At 42.2% G+C, this 15970-nt stretch overlaps 1 protein-coding gene across 1 annotated transcript in view; it reads left to right on the top strand.

The window, feature by feature from the left end:
• The first annotated feature begins 4414 nt into the window (after positions 1-4414).
• Positions 4415-15970, top strand: part of LOC103201270 (NADH-cytochrome b5 reductase-like) — a 36409-nt gene continuing 24853 nt past the window's right edge. The window contains exons 1-2 of the mRNA XM_007945937.1: positions 4415-4606; positions 8874-9022. Of these exons, the coding sequence (XP_007944128.1) occupies positions 4415-4606; positions 8874-9022 (341 nt within the window). The remainder of the gene's footprint in view (positions 4607-8873; positions 9023-15970) is intronic.

Genomic DNA, 15970 nt, shown 5'->3' with positions numbered 1-15970 from the left:
ATCTTATTTAATCACTGTTTTGCGCACTTGAATGTAAGCTCCTTGAATGCCAGGTTTTCTGTTTCTGCACTGCTGTATCCTCAACACCAAGAAGAGGTCCAGCACATAGTAGGCACTTGATAAATATATGTTAAATATATAAATATATACTAGAAATAACTACGGTGTGTGATAGAGAATGAGAAGGGGAGGGTTCAGAAAGGGCCTCTGAGGGATATGACCTTTAAGCCAAGGGCTGAAGGGTAGGGAGAGTGTCCAGGCAACATGTGACTTAAAGATGATGCCTCTCAGACTGAAAAGTGGAGGCTGACAGAAGGCATGACATGAGTCTTTGAAAATTATGACTGTGGATACAACTTGTGTTCATCAACAGATGAATGGACAAATATAGTATACAACAGAATATTGTCATATAAAAGGAATGAAGTTCTAATACATGTTAAGTACAAAGTGGATGAACCTTGAGAACATTGTGCTGAATTAAATAAGACATAAAAAGACATACTCTAAGAGTTCATTTAAATGAGATAGGCACATTCATAGAAACAGGTGATTAGAGGGCTGAGAGGAGAAAAGAATGGGGATTTATTGCTTTATGGGTACAGAGTTTCTGTTTGGGGTGATGAAAAGGTTTGGGAACAAATCGTGGGTGATTGTTGCATAATATTGTGGTTAAAATGGTAAATTTCATGTTGGATATATTTCACCCCAGTTTAAAAGAAAAAAAAAATTCATGACTGACATGACCAACTTCTTTACCAATTCTCGAAATACCAGAGAAAATGGCATTGTTGAAATGTGGAGAATGTAAATTTAAGACAAAGAATGATTTAAATAACCCTGACACTCTGTAGCATTTTACAGGCAACCAAGCTTTTTCACTTACCTCACAAAAACTATGGGGAGTAAGAAACTGGCATGAAGAAAGGACCAGACCTCATTCACTCATAATACACACCTGGTACATATAGACAATAAAAATGGGTCAAATTACTGTAACACCCTGCAAGCTCTATGAAAGCAGGAACCATGTGCTGTTTACTACCTATGTACCAGCACCTAGCACCATGCCTGGCCCCCAGACCACATGTAAATTGAATGAGTACTAACCAGTCCCTGATAGCCTTCCATATACCAGTCCTGTGCTTGGTGGTAGAACACAGAAATAAGACACCAACTCTGCCCTCACATTGTTCCCAGCCTGGCAAATCACAGGGAGTCTGCTGCTCTGTCTGGTGGGGGAGGCAAGGAGACAGGATACAACAATTAGTGCTGGGAGCCAGACTGTGCTCTGAGTGCTGGGTTAAGCATTTTACACAGATTACCTCATTGAATTTAAAAAATGTTTTAAATGATGAAGCAAAATATACATGAAGATGCATAAGTGTTTACATACAATTTAATGAAAAAACTGTAAAAGAACACCCGTGTAACTACCATCTAGTCACGTAAAAAGAATCTCGTCAGTGTCCCATAAGCCACCCATGTGTCCCTTCCTGATCATAATTCCCTCCCTCCCCACAAGGTAAGCAACATCCTAACTTTTGTGACAATCATTTCCTTGCTTTTCCTTAGTTTTGCCACCTGTTTGCAACCCTAACCACTACTGTTTAGTTTTGCCTGTTTAAATTTACATGAAAAGAATCCTACTGATGTTTTCTTTTGTGAGGCTTTCTTCACTCAGCATTGTTGGTGAGATTCACTCACCAAATTGTTGCATCTCATTTAATCTTTATAATGAGGGAGGTATTGGCAGTCACATTTTACAGATGAGAAAACTGAGGTCTAGGAGGTTTAATGACTTTTCTATGGTCACACAGCTCCCAAAGTGGTGGCACCAGGATTTTAACTTCAATCTGACCTGAGCCTCAGGTCTTAACCACTCTGACACATTGCTCCTTAACTATGGGAAAACATGAGGAGGAGGTTGTGATGGTCCAGCTGAGCAGTGATGTGGACCTGGGCCACAGCAGCTTCAGGGAGGATCCATTAGAAAAATGCTATACAGGTATCAGCAGAACATAAGGACTGATCAGATGTGGGCAGAGAGAGAAATGGAGGGGTTAAAGGGACATCCAGGTCTCTGACTTTGATCTCTGGGTAGACACTGGGCTTAAGAGAAGCAGCTAGATTTTGGGTACAGAGATAGAGGGAAAAGTTTAGTTTGAGATATGCTGAGTCTAAATAGTCCATGGGGCATCAAAGTGCAAAATCCAGTTTTCAGTTGGATTAACAGGTCTACATATGTAAGTCTGAATATAGAGATCTGGATAGGTGACACCAAGGGAGGAAAGGCTGGGGAGAGAAAGAGAAAAGGGGACCTTCTGTGAGTCCCTCTCTGGTCACTCCCTCCATGAGCACTCACTCACTGCCCTTGGCCCATCCTTGGTCAGGGCAGGTGTTCAACAAATACTTCTCAAATGAGGGAACCTCTATAGTATAGCATTTCATACTGTTCAGAAATAACATGTTTACACATATTTCTTCTGTGAACTCCTTGAGGGCAGACTTGTCTTTTAGCCATGTCATAAACAGCCCAGTATCTACAGTTTTAAAATATGTATGTTAAAGGAAAATATGTATGTTAAAGGTTGTTAGGTAAACAGTGTAAAAGATCAGTAAGGAAGAGCTAAATGATTATTATCTATTTTGAGATGTTTCTGAGAAAGAAGTTTGGGATTCATCAGGGTTCTCTATATTTACACGTGGATCTGCATGGTTTATACAGAAATAGACCCAGCTGATTGTCTCACCTGCAAGCAAGCTAGTCATTTAAAACGCACACGCAAATCAAAGTAAAAGAGGGTGTTTGTTCCATCCCTCTTGGTATTGAGAGTGGAGCTGAGGCGAAGTCTGCTATCACAGCCATTGGAATATTATTTGAACTCATAATCAGTGTAAACATCACAACTCTAAAATGCAACTACCTCTAAGAGTTCCTAGCCTCTGATTTCCTCCCTTTCATTTCTACTTACTAGTCAGGGACTGCTGCCTGAGGTGCTGGGATGCAGAGATAAGTGACTGCCCTATATTATGAGTGAATGAGGTCTGGTCCTTTCTTCATGCCAATTTCTTACTCCCCATGGTTTTTGTGAGGTGAGATAAGTGAAAGAGCTGTTACCTGTAAAATGCTACACAGTGTGAGGATTATTTATATCACTCTTTGTCTTAAATTTACATTTTCTACTCATCCCTGCCCTGCCAGAACTCCTGGCCTAGTGGGATGATCCTTCACTAAACAGATAAAAACTGTTATAATTGCTGCCACTTACAGGGCCAAACACTTTACATTGAATCACTGAGTCTTCCCAACAGCCATATGTAGTAGGTCATACCCTTTCTTACTCTACAGAGAAGAAAATTGAAGTCAGGAAGCCAGAAGTGGTAAGGCCAACACATAGGCCTCCAGACTAGTGCTCTTTCTCACTAAATTTGAGCTTCTAGAAGGAAGGCCAGTTTGGAGCTTATGCCTGGCAGTGGACTGGGACAGAGCAGGGGCCCAACTTGCTGAATAGTAATACAATTTTATGGGTACCTTAGAGCCTCCCACTGGTACTAATTTCATTTGCGCGTTCATATGTAGGATCAGGGTGTAGTACAAGTATGTGGGAAGGCAGAAGAGCAAACCACCACATCTGCCAGAATGATAGGGAAGTCCTGTTTTCTGGTTCCCAATTACTCCCCAGGAGACCTAACCTTTAAGGGCTTTTCTGTTCTTTCCTGCTTCGTACCCCCATCTACATTGAGCTTTCAGCAGTCCCAAAGATGTGTTTCCAGTCTTTCCCCACATCATCCATCAGCACAATGGTCACCAGCTCTGATCATACCAGTCCCCTGCTCAGCAACCTTCAAGAGTTCCCCACTGCCTACTGAATATGATGCAATCTCTTTGCCTGGTGCCCAAGGTTCTTTCTGATCAGACCTTGTCTAAATTCCCTTACCAGTTAGTATGGGTTTTATAAGGGCAGTCCCTCTATGTGAAATAAATCTTTCTTCTATATAGGAGCTCTGGTAGCATAGTGCCTAAGGCATTTGACTGCTAACTGGAAGGCTGGCAGTTCAAACCAACCAGCCACTCCTGGGAAGGAAGATTGGGCAATCTACTTCCAAGTAATACTGCCATGGAAACCCAAGGAGGGGTTGCTATGAGTTGGATCCAACTTGACAGCAGTGAGTTTGTTTTGAGTTTCTATAGAAGAAAGGGTTTGGCTTCAGAAAACCTGGTACTAGCAGGCCTCAGGTAGAACATGAGGAATGGAGGTGACCAGAGCATAACCCACATGCTTTTCCTTTTCCAGGCTGGTGAGGGAGCAGGGCCTGGGCTCGTGGCCTCTAAGGTCCAGGCCTGCTCTGGGAAGTACACCTGGCCATCCCTCCCAGGCCCTGCCTTCCCCAGGCTGCCCAGGCTGTACTGATGATGGACGAGAGGGAGGAAGATGACAACGAAGCCTGGCTCCTTCTGCGGCCTGTGGAACCCTTGCCCTCCCAGTGCTGTGGCAGTGGCTGCTCACCATGTGTATTTGACCTCTATCACCGAGACCTGGCAAGGTGGGAGGCAGCCCGAGCCAGCAAGGACAGGAGCCTGCTGAGTGGAGAGGAGGTACAGGTAAGGAAGAGCTGCCCCTCAGCCAAAGGGCCAGGGCAACAGTCTACCCAGCCTTGGCCTGCCCGCATCATCTGCTCTGGGAAACCTTCTATAACTCTGTTCAGTTTAGAGAAAAGAGTGTGCATAATGATAGCAAGTTCAAGCCTGGCCCTGGAACTTAGTAGCAGCTATGTGGTTTTAGGCAAAGTCCTTTAACCTCCTGAGCCTTAATTGCCTCATCTGTAAAATGGAGCTAAACATTTGTGATGTTTAGCACAGAGCCTGGCATTCCTTTAATATAACAAATATTTATTGAGTACCTTTATATACCAGGCCCTATCATAGGCACTGGACGTTTGAGAAATCCTTGCCCTCCTGGTGAATACCAACACGTGTTACATACTAGATAGATAGGGGATGATGTTATTATTATTATTATTATTATTATTATTACTACTACCACCACCATCACTACTACTACTATTATTACTATTATCATTTCTTCTTCTTGGCCTTTACTCCTTTTATGGTCTGATCTAAGCAGTTTAGCCTTTCATGGTGATGTTTGAGAGGTTCACAGTTAATTTATGGACTATCAGAAGACCCCATGGAGTTCAATCCCTGTATTGTACAGGGAAAAGAGGTCCCATTCCTTCTTTTGCTACACATAGGCCTAGTTTGAATCCCCGTCTTGGTCACCTACCTCTTGTTGGGCTTTCCATTCTCCACATCCCTTCTGATCAGTGTGGAGTGGAAACATCTCCTGCCATTTCCATGGCACCGCCTCGTAATGCAGCCTGGCATCACCATCATTTACTGGCCAACCATTTCCAAACTAGGCCAAAGCTCAGTCTAACTTATCGAACATATATCCTGAATAAATACAGTTGTTTTTTGTTTGTTTCATGGTTTTTGAGCCCCAAAGCACAACTTTTATTCTCGTTAAATGTCTCCTTATAGTTCTGCTGCTGGAAGCTGGTAGTGGGAACCAAAGCCCTCTGGCCTCTGCCAGTGACTAAATATTCATGGCAACCCCTGTGTTCCTTCCTCCTCACTGCCCTCCATCTCTCTGTACCTGGCCCCTTTGCTTCTGGTCTCTGCTCTAATTTCACCTCCTCTGGGAAACATTTCTAATTACTTTGTCCATCTGTCCCCCATTGCTCGCCATCCTCTCACCCCGTTTCCTCTCTCTTCTTAATCCTCAGCACTGCCAAACACCATGGAGGTTTACTTTTTTATTTGTGTATTGCCCATCTCTCCTGGCTAAAATGTAAGTTCCATAAGAGAAGGGGCTCTGCCTTGCTCACTGCTTTAACCTCAGCACTTTAAGCAGTGCCTGGCATTGCAGTTGTTGCACAATAAATAATTGTTGAATGAAGAGAGTTTCTCTTAGCTCTACCAGAAAACACATACCTCTGTGCCAGTCCCAAGGAGGTCGATGATAAAGTAAAGAAGCCAGTGTACCAGCCCTCAACACCTCACCTTATAGAAGGGAGACAGACACATAGTAACACATGACTCAGCATTCTTGGGATTGAACTAGATAATGCCTTTTTTCCTAAACAATAACAATAGCAAACACTTTTATAGCACTTACAATTCAAGACCCAGTTCTTGTACTTAAATGCAGGAGCTCAATTAATCTTCACAAAAGCCTCTGTGGTAGGGACCGTTACCATACCCAAGAGGAAACTAAAGTCAGAGAGATTGAGTGACTTGTCCAAGATCATACAGTTAGGAAGTGTTGGGGTCAGGATTTGAAGGCAGCAGTCTGACTCTGGAGCCTGTGGTATTAACCTAATATGATTAGCACCAATTGAGAGAAAGGACATTGTCACTGAGAATCAGGGAGTAAACTGAGGTCTAGTTCTGCCAATTAATTATGTGATCTTAAGCAAGTCATTTTAGTTGCTAAATCTCAGTTTTCTCATCTGAAAAATGAGGATGTTCATACTTTTGTAGGTTATTATGAGGATTTCATGGGAAAAGGATGTAAAACACGTGGGCTATAGTGAAAAAAAAAAAAAAAACTCACTGCCATTGGGTCAGGTCCAACTCATAGTGACCGCTGCTTGGGTTTCTGAGGCAGTAGCTCTATGGAAGTAGTTTGGCCAGTCTTCCTTCCAAGGAGTGGCGGGTAGGTTTGAACTGCCAGCCTTCTGGTTAGCAGTCAGATGTCTTAGGCACTATGCCACCAGAGCTCCTGGCCTATAGTAGGTGCTTAGTAAATAGTAGCTCTTAGCACAAGTGGAAAATTAAGTGATACTACAAAGTTTTATCAGTATTATAATGTAAAATAGAATATTTTAATCTAATAATACATTTTATTTATTTCACTTTTAATGAAGTAATAACAATGTTGTTGTTGTTGTTGTTGTTATGTGCCTCGAGTCAGACCTGACTCATACCGACCCCTCCTTGGGTTTCTGAGGCAGTATCACTACGGAAGTAGATTGCCCCATCTTCCTTCCGAGGAGTGGTTGGTGGGTTTGAACTGCCAGCCTTCTGCTTAGCAGTCAGGTGCTTTAGGCACTATGCTACCAGAGCTCCTACTAATAACAATAGAAGTTTTTAAATTTTCATAATAATTTAAATTTTGCAAAAGGCTTTTACGTCGTTATCCCATATGGCCCTCCTGATGACCATATAATGTTATAGGGATGAGTGGTCCCTTTTTACAGATGAGGTAACTGAGGCCCAGAGAATCTATTGATATGTCTAAGGCTACACAGGTGGTCAGAAGCAGAGCTAGGCTAAACCCAGGCCTCCTGACTGCCAGCCCAGGGCTTTTATCACAGCACCAGGCAGCTTAGACATGGGAGCCCAGGTGCTCTGGCTGATGATGAGGAGGGCATCCTTGCCTTGGATGGGAGGTGGGGGAGGGGTCTCAGTGGAGGCCATACCACAGAGTACATGTCAGTACTGTGACACTGTTGACACTGTCATGGCAAGTTGGTGCAGAATTGATGCCTCAAGAGTGCACAGTCCCAGGCACTGAGCTGGACGTGGGGCCCTGGGAGTGAATCGGGTGTGGGTATTTTACAGGAGGGAGAGAGCTGAGTCCTTGTATTCAGAGAAGGCTTTCTAGAGGACCTGAAGGTGAGTGAGGTAGAGTGTTAAGGGCACTAGGCTATAATTTAGAACACATGAACTTGAGCCATTGCTCACAGTGTGACCTTGAACAAGTAAGCCTCTACCACTCAGGCCTTCAGTTCTCCATATGTAAAATAAAGATTTTGGATTAGAGTACCTTTAAAGTCTGTTTTAGTCTTCTAGTGCAACTCTTAACAGAAAATACCAGAAATGGATGGCTTTAACAAACAAGAATTTAGTCTCTTACAGTTTAGGAGGCTAGAAGTCTGAATTCAAAGTGCCAACTCTAGGGGCCAGGTGAAGGCCCCTCAGCCTTGGGCTCTGCCTCTTGCTCCCAGCCCACTGACACTGGAGGCTTCTCTTAACTAGGACAGCTGCTGGCTGCTGAGGCTGACAAACCCAAGGTCAACAAGTAAAATGATGCAGTCCCAAGATTATTAAGCAACATAGCAGGCCACTAGTTCAAGTCCAGAAACAATCCCAAGATCAACAGCAACATGATAGGTTGCTAAATGAAGACTTGGCTACATGCAGGGTCCAAGCATGTCAAAAAGCACAGGAGTTTTCTCAAAGCTTCTTATATACAGGAAGCAGACCACATCCCTAAGGGAGCTCTTCAGCTGCTCACAGCAGATTCCACCATGGAGTTGATTGTTAGTCTAGTCATGAGGAATAACTACATCCAGCTGCCCAGCCACTTAAAACCAGGCCCGGCCAAGTTGACACATAACCTTAACTACCACAAGGTCCCATCATTTTCTGATTTCTGTAAATCTGGATTTCAGTAGACTTGAAGGATGGCTAGGTCTTTTATAGACTGGAGTGAGTATTCTAGATAGAGAGCACAGTTTGAGCAAATACCCAGAGGTAGGAGGCAGCAGGGTATTCTTGGGAGGATGGAGAAAAGTTTGGCATCTGATATGTAGGTGGTACAATGAGGCTGAGGGGTTGCCCAGTAGATCCTTGAATGTCTAGCTAAGGATCCTGCTCGTTATCCAGGGTAAGTTTAGTGTGAAGTATTCTGGAATTCTTAGACCGGAACATGAAAAGAGCTAAGATGGGGCTAATCTCTGTTGTGCATAAAACTTACTGATCAAGACAGCTTCTCATTAGAGAAAATGGAAGGGATGATTGTGGATGCCAGTATGTCCCTTGGGCCACCACTTCTGCCCTGTTGGATCTTTTGCTGTTGCAGAGCTGCTCCTCCAGCCTGAGCCCAGAAACCTTCCTGGCATTCAGCATCACCACTGTGGACAAAGTCACCAAAGATACCTACTGTGCTCGGTTTGCATTGCCTGGGAACAGCCAGCTTGGCCTGTGGCCTGGCCAGCACCTCATCCTACGGTACACTCAGGTAGTGGGAGGGCTGAAGCTTGGAGCCCGGCTTTACCATTTGTTTGCTGTATGGCCTAGGACAGCTTGTTTAACCACCACTGAGCCTCCATTTTGTCGTCTTCAAAATAGACATTATAATATGTAACTCAGAAGGTTATTGGGCTTGAACTAGATACCCATTTTTGTAATAATTGATAACAGCAAACACTTCAATAACACCATTCAAGGCCTAGTTCTTGTACTTAAATGCAGGTTGTTGTTGTTATGTGCCATCGAATCAACCCCGACTCATAGCGACCCCTCCTTGGGCTGCCGAGGCAGTATCACTATGGAAGTAGATTGCCCAACCTTCCTTCTGAGGAGTGGCTGGTGGGTTTGAACCGCCAGCCTTCTGGTTAGCAGTCACTTAATCCTCACAAAACCGTCTGGTAGGGACCATTTTTCTCTTGGTAGGGACCAAGAGGAAACTGAAGTCAAAGAGGATTAGTAACCTGTCCAAGGTCATACAGTTAGGAAGCTAGGATTTAAAGGCAGCAGTCTGACTCTAGAGCCTATGGTATTAACCTAATATGATTAGCACTAATTGAGAGAAAGGACATTGTCAATGAGAATAAGGGACTTGCCCAAGATGACATAGCTAATAAGTATTAGAGCCAGGATTCAAACCCAGACAGTCTAGACCCTTAGTCTATACTCTTAACCACTCTTCTGAGTAGCTGAGTCCCTGTCTACTTTGGCACCTAACTCCTACCCTGACCCCCACCACACCTGTCCAGGGACAAGATTCCAGTGATGTTCTGCTGCAGAGCCACCAGTCATCTGTCATTTTGTCATACTGGGGTAGCTTTTGTGTTGTAGTATTATAGTGAAATGTGCAAAGACCTGGAATTAGGAAACCAAAAAGGAAGAACATGTACGATACTTCTCAAGCTGACAGAACTGAAGAAAAAATTCATCCCTCAAGTTGCAATATTGAAGAGTCCTATGGAGAAAATATTGAATGATGCAGGAAGCATCAAAAGAAGGTAAAGAAATACACAGAACTGGTCGACGTTCAGCCATTTTAGGAGATAGCATATGATCAAGAACTGATGGTATTAAAGGAGGAAGTCCAAGCTGTGTTGAAGGAATTGTCAAAAAAAAAAAAAAAAAAAACAAAGCTTCAGGAATTGATGGAATACCCATTGAGATGTTTTAACAAATGGATGCAGTGCTGGAGGTGCTTATATGGTTATGCCAAGAAATTTGAAAAACAGCTGCCTGGACAGCTGACTAGAAGAGATCCATATTTGTACCCTTTCCAAAGAAAGATGATGCTACAGAATGCCAAAATTATGGAACAATATTGTTAATATCACACACAAGAAAAATTTTGTTGAAAATAATAAAAACAATTGCAGCAGTATATTGACAAGGAATTGCCAGAAATTCAAACTGGATTCAGAAGAGGGCATGGAATGAGGGATATCATTGCTGATGACAGATGGATCATGGCTAAAAACAAAGAATATCAGAAAGATGTTTACTTGTGCTTTATTGACTATGAAAGACATTTGACTATGTAGATCATAACAAATTGTGGTTAACATTGCAAAGAATGGGAATTCCAGAACACTTAATTGTGCTCACGAGGAACCTGTACATAGACCAAGAGGCAGTTGTTCAAAGAGAACAGAACAAGAGGATACTGCATGGTTTAAAATTAGGAGGGGAGTGCAGTCAGGGTTATATCTTTTCACCATACTTATTCAATTTATATGCTAAGCAATAATCTGAGAAGCTGGACTATATGAAGAAGAACATGGCATCAGGATTGGAGGAAGACTCGTTAACAACTTGCGATATACAGATGACACAACTTTGCTTGCTGAAAGAGAAGAAGACTTGAAGCACTTCCTAAAGAAGATCAGAGACTGCAGTCTTCAGTATGGGCTACCCCTCAGCATAAAGAAAATAAAAATCCTCACAACTGAACCAGTAAATGACATCACAATAAATGGAGAAAAGATGGAAGTTGTCAGGGATTTAATTTTACTTGGATCCACAGTCAACACCAATGGAAGCAGCAGTCAAGAAATCAGATGATGTACTGCACTGGGCACATCTGCTGCAAAAGACCTTTTTAAAATATTAAAGAGCAAAGATGTTGCTTTGAAGACCAAGGTGTACCTGACCCCCAATCCAGGGTATTTTCAATAGCCTCATGTACATGTGAAAGCTGGGCAATGAATAAGGAAGATCAAAGGAGAACTGATGCATTTGAATTGTGGTATTGGTGAAGAATACTGAAAATACCGTGGACTGCCAGAAGAACAGATAAATCTGTGTTGGAAGAAATACAGCCAGAATGCTCCTTAGAAGCAAGAATGGCTAGACTTCGACTTACCTACTTTGGTCATGTTGTCAGAAGGGATCAATCCCTGAAGAAGGATATCATACTTGGTAAAGTAAAGGATCAATGAAAAAGGGGAAGACTCTCAACCAGATGGATTGACACAGTGGCTGCAGTGATGGGCTCAAGCATAGCAAAGATCATGAGGATGGAACACGACCAGGCAGTGTTTCATTCTGTTGTGCATAGAGTCACTGTGAATTGCAGCTCACTCTATGGCACCTAACAACATAACAGTGCTACAAAGGGGAATGGTGTTGCATTCATCATCAAAAAGAACATTTCAAGATCTATCCTAAAGTACAGCACTGTCAGTGATAGGATAATATCCATAGCCTACAAGTAAGACCAGTTAATACAGTGATTATTATTCAGAATTGTGTACCAACCACTAATGCCAAAGATGGAGAAATGGAAGATTTTGACCAACTTACACAGACTGAAATTGATCAAATGTGCAATCAAGATGCATTGATAATTACTGGTAATTGGAATGCAAAAGTTGGAAACAAAAAAGAAGGATCAGTAGTTGGAAAATACAGTCTTGGTGATAGACCTAACATCAGAGATTGCATTAAAATTTTGTAAGACCAATGACTTATTCTTTGTAAATACCTTTACTCAACAACATAAACAGTGACTATACACGTGGAGCTCACCAGATGGAATGCACAGGAATCAAATTGATTACATCTGTAGAAAGAGATGATGAAGAAGCTCAGTATCATCAGTCAAAACAAGCCCAGGGGCCAACTATGGAAGAGACCATCTCAAGAATAGATATGACACATTGAACACTAATGACTGAAGATGAGGTGAGTTGTGGGATGACAACAAGGATATCACATGAAGAAAGCAAAAGGTCACTAAAAAGACAAGAAAAATAGAAAAGACCAAAATAGATGTCAGAAGACACTGAAACTTGCTCTTGAATGTAGAAGAACAAAAGTGAATGGAAGTAATGATTAAGTAAAAGAGCTGAACAAAAAATTTCAAAGGGCAGCTTGAGAAGGCATAGTAAAGTATTATAATGAAATGTGCAAAGACTTGGAGTTAGAAAAACAAAAGAAAAGAACACACTCGGCATTTCTCGGGCTGAAAGAACTGAGAAGAGCATTCAGTCCTTGAGTTGCAATATTGAAGGATTCTTTGGGCAAAATATTGAAGGATGCAAGAAGCATCAGAAGAAGATGAGAAGAATAAACAGAGTCATTGTACCAAAAAGAATCGGGCAATGTTCAACCATTTCAGGAAGGTGGCATATGATCAAAAACACGATATTTAAGGAAAAAGTCTAAGCTGCATTGAAGGCATTGGCGAGAAACAAGGCTCCAGCAATTGACAGCATACCAACTGAGATATTTTAATAAATGGATACAACACTGGAAACACTCACTTCTCTATGCCAAGAACTGGATAGATCCATATTTGTGCCCTTTCCAAAGAAAGGGAATACAACAGAATGTAGAAATTATTGAACAATATCATTAATATCACGTACAAATGAAATTTTGTTGAAGATAATTCAAAAATAGTTGCAGCAGTACATTAACAGAGAACTCTCAGAAATTCAAGCCAAATTTGGAAGAGGATATTGAAAGAGAGAAATCATTGCTGATGTCAGATGGATCTTGACTGAAAGCAGAGAATATCAGAAAGATGTTTACCTGTGTTTTATTGACTATGCAAAGGCATTCAACTGTGTGGATCATAACAAATTATGGATAGCATTGCAAAGAATGGGATTCTAGAATATTTAATTGTGGTCATACAGAACCTGTACATAAACCAAGAGGCAGTTGTTCAAACAGGGCAAAGGGACATTGCATGGTTTAAAATCAGGAAAGGTGTATACTTTCACCATACTTATTCAGCCTGTATACTGAGCAAATAATCTTAGAAGCTAGACTGTATAAAAAAGGACATGGCATCAGGCTTAGAGGAAGACTCACTGACAACTTGCAGTATGCTGATGATAACTTTGCTTGCTGAAAGTGAAGGAGACTTGAAGCACTTACTGATAAAAAGATCAAATACCGAAGCCTTCAGTATGAATTACATATCATCATAAAGAAAACAAAAATCCTCACAGTTGGACCAATAAGCAACATCATAATAAAGAGAAAAAATGTTGAGGTTGTCAAGGATTTCATTTACTTGGATCCACAATCAATGCCCATGGAAGCAGCAGTCAAGGAATCAAATGGCATATTGCCTTGGGCAAATCTGCTGCAAAAGACCTCTTTAAAGTATTAAAAAGCAAAAATGTCCTTCTGAGGATTAAAGTATACCTGACACAACCTATGGTCTTTTCAGTTACCTCATGTGAATGCAAAAGCTGGGAAATGAATAAGGAAGACCAAAGAATAGATGCCTTTGAATTATAGTGTTGACAAAGAATATAGAATATATCAAAGACTGCCAGAAGAACAAACATCTGTCTTGGAAGAAATACAGCCATAATGCTTCTTAGAAGTGAGGATAGCAACACTTCATCTCATGTGCTTTGGACATGTTATCAGGAGAGACCAGTCCCTGGAGAATGACATCAAGCTTTGTAAAGTAGAGGGTCAGCCAGAAAGGAAGACCTTCAACAGGATGGATTGACACAATGGCTGCAACAATGGGCTCAGACATGGCGATGATTTTAAGGATGGTACAGGACCAGAGAGCATTTTGTTTTACTGTACATATGAGTCAGAGCTGTACATATAACTCATTGGCACATAACAACAGCTACAAAGGGCTAATGTCTGGAGTGGTAAAAATCTGATGCAATCACAAAACAAAAGTACAAAGCAAACCCAAAATTCATTTAAAGCAGGCACAGCAAGAGGGAAATTGCATGGGGCTTGGAGGGTTGCTCTGTGATCTTCGCAAGTCACTGTGCACAATGGTAGCTAGAGTTCAGATCTGGCTGCAGATAGGTTATGTTTGGTGCACTGTGCTGCTAAAATTTGTTCATTAAATGACAATATTTATAAGTTTGGAGCTTTCTTGGATTTCCTGCATCACTTGAAAATAGGGGTATTTTGTAACTGTGGCCTGCATTTCCTCATAGCAGCAATGGGTGAGAATTACTGTAGGCAGGGTATGTATCTCCTGATTTCCCTGTCCAGTATCAGCCTACCCCTGCAGATGTCTGAGCTGACAGTCATGGGTGGTTAACAACTGCGATTAAGGATCTGAGTGCACCAAGGGCTCTAAAACAAGTGTGGGAGTGGTGGAGGGAGAGGGGAGTATCTACAAGAACTCCTAGGTGGTTGGCCTGGGATAACTCACTGAAGTGGGATTCCGGTGGAGAGCACATGTGAAGAAGTCATTGAGTTTGGCTCAGAAATGTCAAGGCTGAAACCGAGAGGGACATCCAGATGAAGACATCTGCCAGGCAGTGTGCCCCATGGTTCTAAGACTCAACATAGAAATGGATTTGCGAGTTCTCAGCACATACTTGGACTGCATTTGGAAGTGTGTTTGGCATGGAAAAAGGAAAGGGCGTAGAACTAAACCTGGCAACACTGACATTCATGGTATTGATGAAGCAAAGGCTGCTGAAGGTATAGCCACAGGACAAGGTGGAAAACCAGGGGAGAGCTCATTACTGATCAGACTTTTGCCCACTTGCTTCACACTGACCCTTGGTGCTTATGCCTAATTGGTACTGGGCTGTAGCCTGACTGGTAGTCCTTAAAGCATACTATTCCAGTGGGGTGAGAGGGGTCACAGCAGGTCAGTGCCCCTTGTAACACTTCAGTTCTTCCATCTATAAATCAGGAATGTTTAGAACTCCCTGCCACTCAAATCTCACTCTGTCACTCCCCACCCCATTCAGATACCTTCTCGTGCTCCACATTGTCTCCACAGTGATCTCCTAACCTGAGGCTCCAGCTTCTTTTCCACCAAGTTCTCCTCCCACCCCATAATACCCCATGTTCCAGCCTCATTATCCAGTCACCATTTCCTGACTTGCTCTACATTGCCCTACCTCTAAGCTTTTGCCCAGGCTATTCACTCTGCCTGGAATTACTTCATTTCCTGTCTCTACTTATACCTGTCTGTGGCCTGCTCCTCCTTCAGTCCTAACTGCAGGAGGCCTTCTGAGGTTCCCTGGGTGAGATGGAGTGCTCTCTCCATAACATGTTAGTTTTACTCTGTTGTAGCATGGCTTTCCATCTAAGCCATGTCATGTGTTCCACAAGCATTTATTGAATATGTAGAGCTTCCTGGCTTTGGATACATTGGGACACAGCCTCATGAATCTTTGCATGCCTCAGAGAAGAGGCATAGGCCTTAACAGGCTTAGGAGCTCCTCTACAGCTTTGAGGAGTAGTGATAAGGAACCAGAGCTAGAGTTGAATTCTAGCTGTGTGACCTCAGGCAAGTGATTTCTCTTTGAGCCTTGGTTTCCTGATTTGGGTTGTATGAATTAAATGAGATGATATATATAATGTGCCCAGTATTTGATAGGCATTGAATATAGCATGAAAAAATAAAATAAAATAAAAACCATTGCCATCAAGTCAATTCCATATGTTGTTGTTGTTGTTGTTATGTGCCATCGAGTC

This window comes from Orycteropus afer, unplaced genomic scaffold, assembly GCF_000298275.1.
Source record: "Orycteropus afer afer isolate SDZICR_OR568_19922 unplaced genomic scaffold, OryAfe1.0 scaffold00145, whole genome shotgun sequence".
Taxonomy (NCBI): Eukaryota; Metazoa; Chordata; class Mammalia; order Tubulidentata; family Orycteropodidae; genus Orycteropus; species Orycteropus afer.
Note: the sequence above shows the minus strand (reverse complement) of the source record. Positions and strands in the feature narration are given on the sequence as shown.